The 19393-nt window shown below is 42.1% G+C and overlaps 1 protein-coding gene across 1 annotated transcript in view; it reads left to right on the forward strand.

Annotated features, from left to right (window-relative positions):
* Ttc29 (tetratricopeptide repeat domain 29) overlaps positions 1-19393 on the forward strand; it is a 127295-nt gene that overhangs the window by 96384 nt on the left and 11518 nt on the right. The window contains exon 9 of the mRNA XM_041663330.1: positions 6090-6181. Within this exon, the coding sequence (XP_041519264.1) occupies positions 6090-6181 (92 nt within the window). The remainder of the gene's footprint in view (positions 1-6089; positions 6182-19393) is intronic.

Genomic DNA, 19393 nt, shown 5'->3' on the forward strand with positions numbered 1-19393 from the left:
GTATTTCTCAGTTTTTTCAAGAAAGAGATCTATTCGTTACATCAAGTAGCAGAGGAGAACATAAGATGCCTGCGGCTCTGCTCAGACCACAGTTCCAGGAATCCCAAGAGCAGTCAACAGTGGGCCCCACTGAGATGGGGAGACTCCTGGAAAAGGAGGCTTAGCTTTCAAGTTACCCTTCAGCCGCGGTCCTTCCACCTTTGGCTGTGTCTGCCTTGAACACCCCTCCCTCTGTCATGCCTCACCCCTCAACAGTCTGAGTGTCATACGAAAATGTGATTGAACTAAGTTATGTTCCAGTCATTCTCCAATCCTCCACCAAGCAGGAAGTGACATCAGCACCGCACTGAGAGCCAGTTTCCTGGAAATCGACTACCCTTTGGTCATGGCCTCTGAACAAAGTATAAAGCAAAGCCTCCAGTGAGTCTCCTCTGCGGGAGGTCACGGGCAAGGAGATATTTTCTTCTGAGGAGCTGCAAATATAACTCACACTAAGACTGGCCTGCACCTGAGAGGAGCCCCTGTGCTTTCTGACCTCTGACCTAGAATGATGAGTGAGAAGCAGAGTAAGAATGTTCACGTGTGGGATTATTGTCACAGTAGGACAAGACTGAGATGAGCAACTTTGGAAGAATCTGGAGCAGTATATTTCAGTTCAGGACTAAAGAAAGGTTCGTTTTTCCACTTGTATGTGGAATTTTATCTGTCTTGATACTGAGCTTCATCTGCAACTTGGATGCGCAGAGGGTGAGTTTTAGGTAGAGACTGAAATTTTCTGGGGTCTGTTTCTATCCTTTGAAGGCTGTTGAAGGTGTGGTGTCAATTTACAGCGCATTCGGGATTATCCAGCACTGGTGTGAACCCTAAGGATGACCACGAATTTTCATCGAGTTCTTCCAGCTGTAGAGCAAATGCTTGCTGTGCCTGAAGAACAATGAGTCTGTATTGATTACCTCTTAAGACTAGCAGGTTACCACCGTAAACCCGCCTCTTGCTTGCTGTTCTTCTTGTGCAGTGACAGTTAAAACAGTCAGTTCCTGGAATCTCAGCACGCTCTAGCGAGGAGACAGTGTAAAGATTTCAACTGAATTGAAATGCTTCACTGTTTTATTTCTTTAAACTTTAAAAGAGAATAAAATAATTCCATCAGGGATATTTTGTAAGATTTATTTTATTTATTTATGTGTCTCTGTCTATATGAGTGTATACACACACGTGTGTGTGTGCCTATGCTCACCTAAAAACCAGAAAAGGACCTTAGGTCCCTTGAAGCTAGAGTTACTGTTGTTTCCAGGGTGCCCAGACTATTATTCGGGTTCTGGAATCTGAGTTCTAGTCCTCATGACTGCCCAACAGGTGTTCTGAAGCACTGAGCCATCTTTCCAGTCCCTGATCAGGAATTATTTTATTTCTAAGTGTGTGTGTGTGTGTGTGTGTGTGTGTGTGTGTGTATAGGAACTTAGAGAGGCCAGAAGATGATGTTGGAGTTTCTACAGCCGGAGTTATAGGCCACCTGTTGTGGGAACAAAATTTGGGTCCTCTGGAGAGCTGAATGCTCTTTTAACCTCTGAGCCGTCTTCTCCCTGATCAGAAATTCTTAAGCTAACACTAAATTATTGAAAACAAGTAGAATATGCCTTACATAACTAAATACATCAGCCTAGAGTTCTAAACTCCAAATTGTATTTCTAGAATGGAGAATTCCAGGCTGTTCACTCCACCGCCTTCATATTGCAGAACTGGGAAATAAAATCCACAGGACGACACTTGTTGTCTAAGAGCACACAGATCTGGTCAGTCAGGAGAAACCGGAACACACGTTTCTCGCACTCAGCCCTTTCTGCCCACATCACACAACCTCGGGGTTGTGTGCTAGACAGCACAAGTCATCAACATGGGGCAGATGGGCTCAGGGGTGAACAATGGCTTTCAAGAACAAAGAATGCAGAGTTAGGGGCAGCAAAGTCGACCGCCTCTGACTGAAGAAGAGAATTTCAGAAAAGATGAGGGAAGCTACTTCTGCAAAGATGACCAAGTCATGCCCTCAGGTGCTCTGCTCAGGGTAGCATAGCTGTAGGAAAGTGTCACTGTGTTTATGACACATCAACTGGACTTTCCCGAAAGGACATGCGAACCCTACCTCGTTCTCAGCATTTCCTACAATGCCTCTCTCCATCTCCAGGAAGATAGCCCTGGATGCTGGAGATGCCCTGGCTGGTCACAGCCTGCTGCTGCAGTGCCTGTCAGAAGTCATTAGCCACTGATTTCTTTGACTAATGTTGCAGCTGACTGTCTGCATCGGGCTCAGACACTGCAAATGACGCAGAAGCAGCCTCTCTGCTCGCCAACTGTGAGATGCTAAAGGGACGAGCGTGCCAGAAATCAGAATAAATGTATTTCCAATAAGATTTGACAATGGTTTCAAGCTCACGGTGGCAAACCTGACTTTTCAAATTTTCTGTGTTTATTATTTTATTATTACGCTGGTAAAAATCAGTATTTTTTTTCTTCAAAGCAAGCAGTGAGCTGGGATTAATGTAGAACTTTTGTCATGAAATGGTACCATCTGGGGCTTCTCTAGGGTGTGGATAGCAAAATTTAGGTGTATTACCTTTTTATAGTGATCAAGTGGGGGAGAAGTTAAAAACTGTGCCCCGGGAAGTCACTCATAACCCCTTTACAGACGTATCTGCTGGGTGTCCTTCATAGCTTCACAGACGATGGTGCATCCAAGTAGGCTTATTTTGACTCTTCTTGTCCTCTGAGATTTGGGTGGGGGAGGAGCCATATCTTTCCAACTGCCTGTGTGGCTCCTGGTTCTAGGGCTACTGTTTAAACAAACACCAGATTCTCTCAAGCCACATGTAAAATTGGTTGTCTTCACTTTGGGGAGGGAATTCCTGCCAGGGGTACTCCTTGAGGCTGGTAAGGAGAGCTAGAACTCTTATCTAGAGTGCAAACTACATGGCATGATGTGTGGAATCCCGGGAACCGAATGACAGCTTCTGGCTGTCTTCCATAGTGATGAAATTAAATACAAAGAGCTCTCCTGGCCTGCATGTTGGACTATGGAACAGACATGGAAGAACTAAGGCCTACATCTCAATAATCTTACTCTGAGTTTGAGGCTGGGTACGTGTCTCTAGTTCCAGTGGCTCAAGAGCCTAAGGCAAGGATGCTTGACCCCAGAGTATGAGGCCAGCTTGGGGAACAGCAGGAGATCCCTTCTCACAGAAGAGGTGGTGATGAGCAAGAGAAAGAGGGAACACGTGGGTCAGTTGTTTACTCGGGAGACCATACTCATCACTATAAAGAAGCCAAAGGGCAACCAGGAACATGAGCGAGTTTCAGGGTGTAGGCTGCTTATGCCCCGGAGAATCCTGCCTCGGATCATTGCTGATTTACACAGTCGCATCAGCACAAAGCCCAGACTAGTGGGTAATCTATAAATGTTCTCAGTGTTGAAAATAAGTCTCCATTGTAAGATTCCCTAAATTTAAAAATAGTGCTGGAGTCCCAGTGACAGTTTCTACTCAAAGAGAGCAAATGGACTAGTTGGGGCACAAAATATATTAATAGCCAGTCTTTAATCTGAGATTCTAGAATGTCATCTAAAAATATGTGGACCAAAATAAAGTTCCATAGAGTCTCTTTCTATGCATTTTGGGCATCAGTTCAACAAGGTTCCCTTGTTTTAAACTTTAAATAAATTCAGAGGTTCTGTGTAATGCCTCAGAAGATGCTCTGCGGAGTCACCTCAGGTTAAACCCGTGAATTGTCAGCTGTGAGGACAGGAAGAGAAGAATAGCCTCAGGTTTCTGCAGAGTTTCATTAGGAAGCCTAAAAATAAGGATCAAGGGGTGTTATATATTCCAAAACCGCTAAGGCGGGTTAGAGACAAGGTTCATAGGTAGAAAGCTTGCTGTGCATGTGTAGGACCTGGGTTTAGATCTCCAGCACCTGTGCAAAGGCAGATGTGCTAGAGCGTGTGTAAGTGCAGATGAGACAGTGCGTGTGTAAGTGCAGACGTGATGGTGCGTGTGTAAGTGCAGACGTGATGGCGCGTGTGTAAGTGCAGACGTGATGGTGTGTAAGTGCAGACGTGATGGTGCGTGTGTAAGTGCAGACGTGATGGTGCGTGTGTAAGTGCAGACGTGATGGCGCGTGTGTAAGTGCAGACGTGATGGCGCGTGTGTAAGTGCAGACGTGATGGTGCGTGTGTAAGTGCAGACGTGATGGCGCGTGTGTAAGTGCAGACGTGATGGCGCGTGTGTAAGTGCAGACGTGATGGCGCGTGTGTAAGTGCAGACGTGATGGTGCGTGTGTAAGTGCAGATGAGACAGTGCGTGTGTAAGTGCAGACGTGATGGTGCGTGTGTAAGTGCAGACGTGATGGTGCGTGTGTAAGTGCAGATGAGACAGAGCGTGTGTAAGTGCAGACGTGATGGCGCGTGTGTAAGTGCAGACGTGATGGCGCGTGTGTAAGTGCAGACGTGATAGAGCATAAGTGCAGTATTTCTGCAACAAAACAGGAGTTGGAGAACTCTGTGGGAACGTGTGGGCCAGTGTTACACAGTGAGAACAAGAACCTGTTCTGAAAAGGTGAACGGTGAGGTTGGAAACCTGAGGTTGTTCTCTGACCTCCACACATGTGCCATGACATACGTGTACCCACAGTCACGCACATGAACACACACACAAAGGCTTTAAAAATTGATGAAAATATATTGTGTACATTCTTTTTGTTTATATGCTTTTGAACATTATTTCCATAAAACAATAACAAGTTGGGAGGTTTTGGGTGGACCCCCGTTATACACAGGACAAAGCACCACTCTATCTTATAACTAAATGCAATCATTACTTGCCAATTAAAACTATTGAAAGTATTTTCAAAATTTAGAACTTTGTGGGCTTAACAAGAATCAGAATACCAGGGCTGATGTAGACCCATAGATAGGTTTCAACATGAGCAATCTTTTGTAAACCACAGGAAAGCTGCTTCTAGTGAGGAATAACGATGGCCTCATGGAGTTATTTCCCGAATGTTAACCGCAGAAATAATGGTGAATGGAGCATGAGAGCAGCTGGGGAGGGGACTGTCTCAGGGAGGAACGAGACGAGCAAATGGGAGAGGGGTTCAAGGCAGGGTAGTGTGTGGGTGTAGAAAAGAAACGACAAAAAGAAAAGAACATCAGCCCTGACTTAGTCCTCCAGCCCTTGGAGCTGTCTGTCTGAGACAGAGCACACCAGGCAGATGGATGCCCCACCCCCACCGGCTCACTCTCTCAAACGCCATAAAGTGACTTCTCTAATTCTTTTCTAGAAAATGTGCAAAAAGGATTTTCATAAAGGTCTTTGGAGACTTCTTGTGTCCTCATGTGTGTAATAGGTTGGGTCACATAACAATAAAGGGAGAGGAAAGAGGGGGGTGCTGGCTTCTGTATTTCCCTCCTCTGACCAGGGAGTGGAGTGGGGAATTAGAAATGACAATGACAGCACAGCAATGATGTCAGTGCTCAATGAAATTAAGATCATATGTTTGGCTGTGGCAGCTGTAATCTTTTGATTATCAGGGAGATCGCTGGCAATGAAGCACATTTGTAAGGAGTATTTTTAGTGTGCCCTGTGCACAGAGCATGCGAGACAAGCCTCTCCTAGATGACAGATTCAGAGAAGGCCCTCACCTAAATTCATCCTTTCCAAAGAGCTATGTATAGAAAGAACCATGATACTTGAACTACTATAGCAGAACATTCTAATCTGCCTTATATTACCTTAGGTAATAATCTCCATATTTTAAAATAATGCTGTAAACCATTCAATTATTTATTTGTATCTACATTATGTAAACGGAAGGGTTTGGAGAACTGAGATGGTTTGATAAAAAAAAAATTACCAAACTAAGACTTCACTGTCATGGCTCAAAGAGATGGCCACGAAACAAGCCACAGCACAGACAAAAATAAAGCAAGCCAGGCTGAATCTTTAATAAACAAAAAAATTAGATGAATAAAATGATGAATTTTCATCTTCTCTGTGATGTGGATGTGGACAGGCTGCCTGCTCAGCGTGTTCCTCTCCCCATAGGTGCTGCGCAGGTACAGCGAGATTGCTACAAGCATGGATGATGATCTGAACCTGGGGAGAGCCTACGAGGGGATCGCCAAGGTCCTGCAGAGGTAAGTTAGCACAGCCTCGTCCTGCTGTCACTGTGGATTCACCCAGCTGTGAAAGACTTAAATTGTTTGAGGTCTGTCGCTTTCCATTACTGCCTGCTTAAATTTTAAGCAGTGCCCTTCTTAAGTGACCCTTTTATGGTAAGTTAAGGTAAACCAGTGTGGTGTTTTAAAAAGACACATCCAAAGTTGTCTTTGTCTGCCCCTCCATTGGGTTAGCTCCCTTTCTTTTCTGTGAGTTTAGTGATGACCTTGAATGAACCCGAGAAGGAAAGAAATCAGGTCACATCTCTCATAGCCAGGGATGCAGAGAGCCTGTACCAGGCAATGCGCCTGGATGCTGTGACCTGTTAGCCTTTCCCGAGTTCTTCAGGAAGTGTTCCCATTTACACTTCTGCCACACTTCTTTCATTAAGCAAACCTGGGTTAACAGTTGGGTGCAAACCAGGGTTTCCAACATTTTATCTGAAACCGAAAAGTTCATAAACATCTCTGAGAAGAGCTCTGATACAGCCTTTGGTGGAAAACTTGGTGGCTGCCCCTCACTTATGGTATTGCAGCCACTGTGTGATCTAGTTCACCATTGTGTGTGTGTAAGCCACTCACTATACCAAAAGTCATCAAACACAGTCTTGGTTTTCAGTATGTCAACCTAGAGCCAAAATATAGCCTGTTGGTCATCATCACCATCATAGTAGCAGGGATAAAGTTGCTACATTGTAACTTCTTTGCATTTATCTTCCATTGTAAATATATACGGGGCAGTCTGAGAAGGTGGGGGATGTTGTTGAAAGACATTTAATGCTTATATGCTGCATTCTACTTTTAAGTAGAATCATTGCATAAATATTACTAATATAGGAAATAATGCTTAAAAATGCTGATACCAATGAAATGGAAGGTAAAATATTAGTTAAAATCTGGTAACTATTAGGCAAATGTCTTAGAAAAAGGTGTACAGATGAGAGTGTGGGTGCTCATTGGAGAGAGACAGGGCCAGCCAGTCACACATGAGGAAAGCAAGCAAATACACATGGTGACCAGTTTCCAGGAGACCAACCAGCTGACTCACGAAAGCTCTAGTCTCTAAATAGCAGCTAAGATGCTATTGGTTAGAATTCAACTTAATATCTGTTTGAACTTCTGTACCCTGTGCACTTCTTTGTCTAGTTCATTTTAACTACTAAACTACTTGCCTCCGGTATCATCACTGCTGCAAATCAGTAGAAAACAGTTGAGTTTTTTTTTTGAGGACGCTTATTGTTGGTGGGTGATGGTTTTGTTTTTATTTACTTTTTGTTTTATTTTTTATTATGTAGGCATGTTTTATATGTGTGTATGCCTGTGGAACATATGCATGCCTGGAGTCCACAGGAGCCACAATAGGAAGAGATCAGATTCCCTGGAACTAAAGTTAGAGGTGGTTGACAGTCATCATGTGGATGCTGGGAATTGAACCTGCTCTAGACGAGCAGTCAGTGCTCTAACTGCTAAGCCATCCCTCCCTCCCCTAGAGAATAGTCGAATTCCTCATATCACTTTGTAGTGACAAGCCTGGTCTAAATTCACACAGGAATATTAAAGTGTCCTTCACGTGCTTATAAAGTCATTCTTACAAAGGGAGATTCCCATTGCATCCCGTACAGCCAAAGAGATTAAACTCTTGAGGGATTAGTTTCCTTTAAAACCTTTTCTGAAGCCGGGCGGTGGTGGCGCACGCCTTTAATCCCAGCACTCGGGAGGCAGAGGCAGGCGGATCTCTGTGAGTTCGAGACCAGCCTGGTTTACAGAGCTAGTTCCAGGACAGGCTCCAAAACCACAGAGAAACCCTGTCTCGAAAAACCAAAAAAAAAAAAAAAAAAAACCTTTTCTGAGCATTTGCTGTGCCATGGGACACTCGACGCTGGCTTCAAGTTATCTGCACAGGGTTGCTGTGTGTGTCATCTGGAGATTTCCTGTCTCTACCTCAGGATCTAAGTTCTGGATCTGTCCAGTCAATGCTTGGGGGAAAGTTGAGTAGTGATCTGATAATTCTGACGCAGAGTCTCTAGAGTGTCCAAGGTAGGAAGCCTGCAGTGTACGTGACAGGCCAGGTAGCAAGTTTTAATGAGTGGGGAAAATACTTTTCTTCCATTCTCAGCAACGCCACAGACAGAGCCCCGGGAATGGCCCTGTTGGGAAAGTACTTGTTGGGAAAGCATAGAAACCCGTGTACAGATCTCCAGCATCCACCTAAAGGCCAGACATAGTTGTACCTGCTCTAATCCCAGTGCTGCAGAAGTCAAGACAGGCATCTGCCCTGGGGCTTGCTGGAGAGCTAGTCTAAGATGAGTTCCAGGCTCTGTAAGAGACCCTGTCTCATAAGAAAATAGTGTAGAGATGCCAGCAATGGTGGCGCACACCTTTAATCCCAGCACCCTCAAGGCAGAGACAGGCGGGGCTCTGTGAGTTTGGAGCCAGTCTGGTCTACAAAGCTAGTTCCGGGACAGCCTACAGGCTACACAGAGGAACGCTATCTCAAAGAAAAAAAATTTTTTTGAGAGAATCAAGAAAGACTCCTAATATCATCCTCTGGCACACACACAGAGACACAGACACACAGAGAGACAGAGAGAGACAAAGAGAGACACAGAAAAGCAGATACACATTTTACTTTTATGCCAAATACAACTGATAATCCACGTAGAAATTGCCTTCTGCTATAGTAAAGCCTTCAGTGATTTGTGCATATGGCAGACAAGAGTCCTTAATTTTGTAATGCCACGTACACTATGCAGTGTGTAGGAGGGTACAGAAATGCTTCTTCTGAAGCCTTAGGAGAAAATACCCCAGGCCATGACCTTCCCAATGCTGAGCTGCCATGTTGCAGCCCTGGTTCATGGGAGCATTCGAGGAGCATGGCCTGGCCACAGCTAGACTCTGTTGACATTTCTTGAGTGTTCAAAACAAAACATTCTGGACAGCAACAGCACTGGCTGTTTGGAAAGCTTTAATGTAAACCAAGTCTATTAGGCTGTCGAAACCTTACTTGTTTTGTGGTCATTTTTAGGATAATGTTACTCTGGGAGGGTGGTATTAACTTTATTGAGAGTACCACACATGTACAGCACACACAAGTACATACATGACAACCCTGCTCACCGTCCTCAACTATCCTCCTGTCTCAGCAGACATCACACAAAAGGCAACACAGGCAAAACAGAACAACTGTGGCAGTGGTGGCTGAGAAATAAATCAGGTTGTGTGTGAGACTTGGCATTCCCCCTAAATCTCTTCTTCCTAACCTGCGTGATGGCACCAGTTTCACTAATGGCAGCCCTAAGTCTATAAACATATTTAATCTCTTTAAAGGAAATGGAAGGGGATCGCCTTGTCTAGGGTAAGTGGTGTCTAAGGCCATCAGCCGACCGTGTATGAGAGCTGTATAAGCTGGAAGCTCCTGAAATCCTTACAGGAATTTATATTACACCTTCTCTGGGAAGCATGCCATTCTCTCAGATTTGGTGATATGGAGTTACCCTTTGGTGTTGCTCAAGCCAGACCTGGTGTGACATCGTCGGAGAGGTCTAGTAGCGGACAACCTATGTGTATATGTCCATATGTCAGCATAAACAATACACGCTGCATATGGACGTATACACATTTACAATGCTATTTCTTCCCTACTTGAAACAGCACCGAAGAGAAGAATCAGTTCCGAAAGAGCCGCATGACACTATAAGACACTACACAAAAGTCAGCTGGGATTCATAGTGGAAAGCCAGCTGAGAGAGCACCAAGGAAATATTCTGTTATTGTGCTGATGGTTTGGGGAGAGATGGTTGAGATGGTTCAAGTGCATGCGCTTTCCTGATGGAATGTGCGTGCTTGTATGTTCTCATCTATGAATTCACTTACTGAAATGCACAACTCTTCAACACAATATGGAAAACTACTTAAAAGAACCCAGAAAAAAGCTATACTGGCCACAGCTCTCCCTCTTCTGGGCTTGATTTGGGCCCATTGTAAATTTCCTCACACACTCAAGTTAAATGATTTTCTGAAAACTTTCCACAGTGAAGACCTTCAGATCAATACCAACAAAGTTTCCAGTGTGAAAATTACCTTTCTGTTAGAGCCAAAGATTAATTTCCTCTTGCGTGAGAGAAATGACACGCCCTAGTAATTTTCATAGATTCTCTAAAATGGAACAGCCAGGCTTCCGTGTGAAATTTGCTAAAAATGGCAAAAAAAAAAAAAAGACAACCAGAAACGTTTCTATTAATTCATGGAATTAAGAATAGCATTTTACATTTTCTCCTGCCACTGGTCCCATTTGCCTTATTACTTTCATCTGTGGCCCACAAACTTGGTGGCACAATCAGCAAACCCCTCAGTGGCTGTCTCATCTCTGCCCTGTTTGATTTCTCCTCTCTGAGTAAATGATTAAGTTTTCATGCATTGGTTCAGCCAAAATCTATGTTCACTCAACCACGTCCTTTATTGATTACTTCTCCAGCAAACACTGGGCCGAGTGTGATCTACATAATTGGACAGTTGTCAGGGGACAGGGGCGTTAACAGTCCTGTTTTCCCAGCTGGAAACGGGAATCACCTTGATACACAAATATTCTGCCCTCTTTCATTCCCACTCTTTGGACCGAGGAGCCCTGGTCCTCAGGATATATGTCTTTAAGTCTCCGAGGGCTGGTTGAGTGAATTTAATGATTATACCATATAATCTGATGTTGAAGTTGCACCTGTGCACTGCGTATAGGAAAACTGGAATTAATATTTGTCTAACATTTAACCTTGTCTTTGAACTTCTATAAGTAATCGGTGGCCTTTCTCTAGGAAAAAAAAATGTTTTCTCCCTCCCAAGGACAAACCAGCTTTTAAATCTGTTGTTGCCGTCCACATTGGGAGCTCTTTCCACCCTGTACGGTTTAAATCCCAGCCGCTGCACCGATAGCATGGATTGCGGGTACGAGTGGAGCATATCACTCACGATGAGACGACTTTCTCCAGCATCGCTTTAGAGAAGTCCTGGATAACTCTGGGAAATCTGTTGCATGTCGGGGGCTGGAGAGAAGTTCAAAACATCCTGTGTGCACTGTATTTACACCATTTTGGCTTTTTTTTTTCCCTACCAAACTTCTTTTTGTACTGCCGCTTGAGTATGGTATGAATTAACTATCCTCAGCAGGCCAAAGCTAATGTAAACTGCACTTCTACCCAAAACACGCACATTTTTGGAAGAGCGGTAAACACACATAAGCTCTGGGGAGTCTAAAATAGCTAAATACCAAGATGAATTTTCTCTGTGGTTTAAAAGTGATATGTAAAGATGTCTCCTTTTTTTCTGGGATATTAGAGTACAGAAAAGAGCTTGAAAAGTTAAAATCAGTTTGACAAAATATTCTTAGCCCTAAAAATATTATATTTTATACTTCACTTTTATTTATTGGTAATTTAGTTATTGACTTAATGTTTTGTTTATGTTCATTTTATTTATCAATATTTAATACTCAGTAAATTTGAATACTTTTATATTTTTTGAAATTATAATATAGTTACATTTTTTTTGTTTGTTTTTTGAGACAGGATTTCTCTGTGTACCTTCAGAGTTTGTCCTAAAACTTGTTCTGTAGACTAGGCTGACCTCGAAGAGATCTTCCGGGCTCTGCCTCCTGAGTGCTGGGATTAAAGGCATGTACCACCTCTACCTGGCATAATTATATAACTTGACCTTCATTTTCCTCCTCCTAAACCTCATGTACCACAAAGCCCCTTGTTCTTTCATGCTCATACCCTCCTTTTGTAATTGTGTGTGTGTATGTATATATGTGTGTGTGCGTGTGTGCATATATATATATATATATATATATATATATATATATATATATATCCTTAAGTACATAAATACAACCTGCTCAGTTTGTGTTAGCAATCGCAGACAAAGACATACAGGTAACTAAGAAGTGCTGAGAGCTGGAGAAATAGCCTTCCTTAGGGAAAAGCACAGCAATTGATTATCTAATACCAGGTGATCTTCCTGAAAATATATACATACAGACAAAAATATTTAAGTTAAAATAGCTAGTGACCCTCTCCTTATATTTTAATCCATGCTCCATGAGCAGCATAACTTTTCCAGAGAATTGACCTACATCTCACTCTGGAAAAGAAGTCATGATTTTGGCAGGAAAAATGATGCATATGGAATTGTGAAAGGAAGTAATCACAACACAGAAGAACACTAGCAGTGATGCCACATACCTTTAATTCTAGTACTCAGGAGGCAGAGACAGGCGGATCTTTGTGAGTTCGAGACCAGCCTGGCCTATAGAGTGAGCTCCAGGACAGCTAGGGCTGTTGCATAGATAAACTCTGTCTCAAAAAAACAAACAACAAACACCAGCTTTGGGAAACATGAAATTCCATTTTATTTCAGCTCTGTAGAGCATTAATTTACCAACAAGAAAGGAAGAAAGAACGGATTCAATAAGCTCTGGTAACCAGGGCTTCGTGTGTGTCTGCGCAGAGTCATCAGTGTACTACACCATGGGAGTTTCACAGTGGATGAGTTCGTCTCTCCTGTTAGACGGTCTCTAGCAGAGTTGTGGATGCTGTCCCCTGTTACTTCATTGATGTCATTGTTGAATCCCTGCCATGTACCCCGCTGCCTCATTTTCACAGCTTTCACCTCAGAGCTAATCATAATCTTGTTAAATATGAAGAAATGGAAGTTTTCTCTAAGTCTTTATGACTTTAATATTATCAATATTATCCATCCACGAGAACAGAAGAGGAACAAAAGGAGGATATCCAGCTATGTGTGTGACCTGACTCCTCCCAGGGTCCACCACCTGCCAGCTTTAAGAACAAACCAGTTGATAATATGAATGTCACCATCCAGAGCTAGAGACCCCATGCAAGATATATTAAGTTTTCATCCCATAACCTGTTTGGAGCACATGCCCATAAACACGCCTCTGACCTATCCTTGTTTCATATTCTTTTGAACCACCCAATAGCAGCACATCATTGCAGATTTGAAGGTATATTTACTCATTTGAAAGAGAAAATAATTAGAGTCACACTTAGAAAATAATTTGTTGTGGTGTTTGTTTGGATTTTTTGTTTGTCTAGACAGGGCTTCTCTGTGTAGCCCTGGCTGTCCTGGAACTTGTTCTGTACACCAGGCTGGCTTTGAACTCATAGAGATCTACCTGCCTCTGTCTCCTGAATGCTGGGATTAAAAGCATATGCCACCCTACCCCCAGCCTTAGAAAACAGTTTTTAAAGAAGAAAAGAAGAGAAAGAGATGGAAAGAAAGAAAAGAAAAAAAGGAAAAAAGAAAAGGAAAGATGAGAAAAGGAAGGAAGAAAGGAAGAACGAACAGAAAGGGAAAATCTCTACCCAGAATCCTAGTTCAGGACAAAATTCAGTAACTTATTTTCACCACCATGCTTGAAGGGAACGGCCCTCCTTCTTATGCTAAGAGGAGCTGGGAATGGGAAAGGCAGATCTGCAGTTCTGAGGAAAACCAGAGCACCCCAGAAGAGAGATTTGCCAAACATGTGGACAGAGCAGGTCACACCAAGTGGCGTATGAGACACGCTCAGGGTAACCATTCTTTGAAAGGCAGAGCAAGACACTGAAGTAAGGGAGTCCCCGTTTGTTTGTCCCTGCTGTCGGCAGCTGAGCCCTGAAATAACCACTCAGAAACTGTATTAATTAAATTACTGCTTGGCCCATTAGCTCTGGTTTCTTATTGGCTAACTCTTACATATTAATTTAACCCATTTCTAGTAATCTGTGTATCTCCACCTGGCTGTGGCTTACCGAGTAAAGTTCCAACATCTATGTCTGGCGGGGCTTTATGGCTTCTCTCTTACCCTGCCTCCTTTCTCCCAGCATTCAGTTTAATTCCCCACCACCACCTCTATACCCTGCGCAGGCCCAAGACAGTTTCTTTATTAACCAATGGGATTCACAGTATACAAAGGGAAATCCCACATCACTGAAGGGAAGTCCAGAGAGAGGGAACCCTGGGCTCAATTTCAGAGTGAGATCCAGGGACAGAGTAAGGCACAGGTGAAAGCAGAGAGCAGATATGGGGATGTGCAGAACACGGGAAAAGGACAGACATCTGGAGGAAGAAGCTGGGGCTCATTCACAGTGCTGCCCCTAGCCTATGTGTTGGTCTAGGTGAGGGGAAGGAGGAAGTGGTGGTCTATGATCTGAAAAGTGCACTAAAGGTTACCTACAGTTCAAAACACAAGGGTGGCCACCTCTGTGTGTTACAGCTTATCTAACCTCGGGGAGAGCTTCAAGGTAGTCAAGCATTGTGCTCATGAGATTTGATCTTAAGTTCCTTTGAACTGCCTTTTAAGACCATACTTACCGTTCAGACACCAGCCTTGCTCTTACACTGACTATCAGATTAATGTGTTCCAGGGTGTTAGCCACCGTGTGCCATGGCAGTGGCTATCACAGTTCCATCTGCATAGTGATTTCTCCTCTTAGCTCACGCAACTGATAGTGAATTCTGATGTCAGGACGCCCACTAGGCTTGCTTGCCTGTTTGTTTTGAGACATGGTTTTATGTATCTCAATCTGGCCTGGAAATCACAAGGATGAGCTTGAACTTCTGATGCCACCATCTCTACCTCCGGTACTAGGATAACTCACACAGTTCATGAGGTGCTGGAGATCAAACCCAGGACTTGAGCTGACCAGGCACACACCCTTCCAGCTCAGCTGTGTTCCCTTCTCATCAAGCACCCCAATGTGACTGAAAAGACATGAACTCCAAATACCCACGTGACTGAGGCTCCCTCAGTTTCCTTGATGCTCAGCTCATGTGGACTGCATCTTTCTTCTATCCAGCTTCCATCCGTGCCTTCCTTCTAAAGTATCTGCATGGCCAGCACATGCCATGCACTCTGCTGGAAAGTGCACAAATCTTTGAGCATTCTTCTAGAACATGAGCAACTTTAGTGAGACCTGAAATTTCACTGCTGAGAGACACAAGGGAAGTACTCACTGTGTGTGCATGTGAGAGAGGTGGGGGGAGCTGACTGGTTCACTCGCTCGCTCGCCCACTCACTCACTCACTCACTCACTCACTCACTCACTCACTATGTAATTCTGGCTAGCCTCAAACTCAGATCCTCCCAAATTCTGGGATTAAAGGAGTGTACTGCCCATCTAACATCTTCACTTCTGATAAACATTTTAGAAACTTTTAAGGCGATTTATTGAGACAATTGATAAAGTGGCATACAAATTCTCCCTTGAAATTCCACAGCTCGGTGATTTTTAATGCCTTCACAGAATTATGTGCCCACGATTACCTTCTGATATCAAGAACTTTCCATTATCCCTGAAAGAACTCCCGTATGAATCACAAATGACCCTTCCTCCAGCTCTCTCAGCCTCTAGCAACCACTAGCCTACTTTGTCTTTGTTGATTTGTATAAACAGTACAAAGTGAATACACAATACATAACTTCATGTCTAATTTTTTTCCTGCTATTTTCTTTTTTATAGACTTGATTGTTTTTAATTGAGATGTATACATTTTCCCCACTCTCCTTCCTTCCCCTAACCTCCCATGCTCCCAATTTACTCAGGAGATCTTGTCTTTTTCTCCTTTCTGGCAAATCCATGCATGTTTCTCTTAAGGTCTTCTTTGTTATCTAGGTTCTCTGGGGTTGTGGACTATAGGGTGTTTTTCTCTGCTTTATGTCTAAAAGTCACTTATGAGTGGGTACATATTATTTTTCTCTTTCGGGATCTGGGTCACCTTGCTTAGTATGGTTTTTCTAGTTCCATCCATTTGCCTGCAAATTTTAAGATGTCATTATTTTTTTACTCCATTGTGTAAATGTGCTATGTTTTCCTTATTTATTCTTCAGTTGGGGGGCATCTATGTTGTTTTCAAGTTCTGGCTATTATAAATAATGTTGCTATGAACACAGTTGAGCAGATGTCCTTGTAGTATGATTGAACATCCTTTGGGTATATGCCCAAGAGTGGTATTGCTGGATCCTGAGGTAAGTTGATTACCAATTTTCTGAGAAACCGCCATACTGATTTCCAAAGTAGTTGTACAAGTTTGCATTTTCACCAGCAATGGAGGAATGTTTCCCTTACTCTACATCCTCTCCAACATAGACTGTCATTGGTGTTTTTGATCTTAGCCATTCTAACTGGTGTAAGATTGTATCTCAGAGTCATTTTGATTTGCATTTCCCTAATGGCTAAGAATGTTGAACATTTCCAAAGTGTCTTTCAGCCATTTTAGATTCCTCAGTTGAGAGTTCTCTATTTAGTTCTGTACTCCATTTTTTTTAAATTGCATTATTTGTTCTTTTGATGACAAATTTCTTGAGGTCTTTATATATTTTGGAGATCAGTCTTCAGTCAGATGTGGGATTGGTGAAGATCCTTTCCTATTCTGTAGGCTGCATTTTGTCTTTTTGTCTGTGCCCTTTTCTTTACAGAATCTGCTCTGATTCAGGATATTGGAGTTATATTTAGAAAGTGGTCTCCTATACCAATGAGTTCAAGTGTATTTCCCACTTTCTCTTCTATGAGGTTCCTTGTAGTTGGCTTTATATTGAGGTCTTTGATCATTTGTACTTAAGTTTCGTGCATGGCAATAGATACAAATCTATTTGTATTCCTTTTCATGTCATATCCAATTATGCCAGCACCATTTGTTGAATATGCTTTATTTTTTCTATTTGATATTTTGGCTTCTTTGTCAAAAAGCAGGTGTTCATAAGTGTGTGGATTGATATCTAGGTCCTCACTTAGCTTCCATGGTCTTCCTGTCTGGATTTTCTTTTTTTTAATTGATTTTTATGAGCTCTACATTTTTCTCTGCTCCCCTCCCTGCCTCTCCCCTCCCTTTAAACTCTCCCCCAAGGTCCACATGTTCCCAATTTACTCAGGAGATCTTGTCTTTTTCTACTTCCCATGTAGGCTAGATCTATGTAAGTTTTTCTTTCTTAGTGTCCTCATTGTTGTCTAAGTTCTCTGGGATTGTGATTTGTAGGCTAATTTTCTTTGCTTTATGCTTAAAAGCCACTTATGAGTGAGTACATATGATAATTGTCTTTCTGTATCTGGGTTACCTCACTAAAAATAATGTCTCCTAGCTCCATCCATTTTCCTGCAAAATTCAAGATGTCATTATTTTTTTCTGCTGTGTAGTACTCCATTGTGAAAATGTACCACATTTTCCTTATCCATTCTTCAGTCGAGGGGCATTTAGGTTGTTTCCAGGTTCTGTCTATGAAAAACAATGCTGCTATAAACATAGTTGAGCATATGTCCTTGTGACACGATTGAGCATCCTTTGGATATATATACCCAAAGTGGTATTACTGGGTCTCGGGGAAGGTTGTTTCCTAATTTTATGAGAAATTGCCACACTGACATCCAAAGGGGGTGTACCAGCTTGCACTCCCACCAGCAATGGAGGAGTGCTCCCTTTACCCCACAACCTCTCTGGCATACGTTGTCATCAGAGTTTTTGATCTTGGCCATTCGTACAGGTATAAGATGGAATCTCAGAGTTGTTTTGATTTGCATTTCTCTGATAACTAATGATGTTGAACATTTCCTTAAGTGTCTTTCAGCTATATTAGATTCCTCTGTTGAGAGTTTTTTGTTTAGGTCTGTACTCCAGTTTTTATTGGATTATTTGTTCTTTTGATGACCAATTTTTTGAGTTCTTTGTATATCTGTCTGATGTGGCATTAGTGAAGATCTTTTCCCATTCTGCAGGCTGTCATTTTGTCTTGTTGACCATGTCCTTTGCTTTACAGAAGCTTTTCAGTTTCAGGAGGTCCCATTTATTAATTGTTTCTCTCAGCGTCTGTGCTACTGGGGTTCTATTTAGGAAGTGGTCTCCTGTGCCAATGTGTTCAAGTGTACTTCCCACTTTCTCTTCAAAGAGGTTCAGTGTAGTGGGCTTTATGTTGAGGTCTTTAATCCATTTGGACTTGAGTTTCGTGCATGTTTATAGATATGTTTCTATTTTCATTCTTTTATATGTTGATATCCAGTTATGCCAGCACCATTTGTTAAATATGCTTTCTTTTTCCATTTCATATTTTTTGCTCCTTTGTCAAAGATCAGGTGTTTGAGGGTGTGTGGATTAATATCTGTGTCTTCAATTCAGTTCCATTGGTCCTTCTATCTATTTTTACACCAATACCAGGCTGTTTTCAGTACTGTAGTTCTGTAGTATAGTTTGAAGTCATGGATCTGTGATGCCTCCATACGTTCCTTTATTATACAGGACTATTTTGGCTATTCTGAGTTTTTTTAAATGCCTAATTAGCCGAAATATATCTCTGTAAATCTAGAAAATCTAACTAGCATGACTACAAGCTTGACTATTAAAGATAACTCTCTACTAACCTATATTTCTTAATTATACATTACACTTTTAAATGAGCTACACAATCACAATACCTTAATCAAGATCAAAACTACATATACATATAACAAAATTGACTTTAAATTTGTATCAACAAACCAAGATCCACATCAATGTAAATCTCTATAGCATATCCTCCTTTAAATGTAAAAGAACATTTATAAACAATATTTGGGAATGTGGGTGTAGTTCTGTCCATACTGTTTCCTGCTGTTTGGGTGAGCTGTTAATCAGGTCTTTAATGGTGTATCCTGTGCGGTAGGTTCATCTCAGTCAGCAGTTGGGGGAAGTAATTTTTTGAGGGTGTTCATGGTGACCTTTCAGGGGGATGTGGTCTATCAAACTATATTTGTCTAGAAGCAATCCAAGGTTCTCATCTTCTGTGAAAACAAAAGAAGAACCTCTTTTCCAAAGCACCATATTTCTAGACCCAAATTCTGAAGTCATAATACCTTTATAATATACATGCTGATTTGCCTTAGTATCCCATACAATGAAATGTCTCCTTGTACTTCGCTTCTTCACAGTCAAAAAATTCAAAGAAAATACAATAATATACATAATCCAGACTCTTTGTGTATACTCCATCTTTACATGGCTAATTTTTCTTTACTCCTTTTAATCTATGACTATCTGTGCTTTGTCTCTTTAAAGACTACCTTTTTTAAGTATTAATTTCATTTTATGACTTTCTATATTCTTTTTCTTCTCTTTTCTAAGCCTACATACATTTATCCAACATTATGACCCATTTATAGGTCTTTTATGTCTGAA

The sequence above is a fragment of the Microtus oregoni genome, unplaced genomic scaffold (genome assembly GCF_018167655.1).
Source record: "Microtus oregoni isolate MIOR12 unplaced genomic scaffold, Mior012 000014F_ref0000157, whole genome shotgun sequence".
NCBI classification, from domain to species: Eukaryota; Metazoa; Chordata; class Mammalia; order Rodentia; family Cricetidae; genus Microtus; species Microtus oregoni.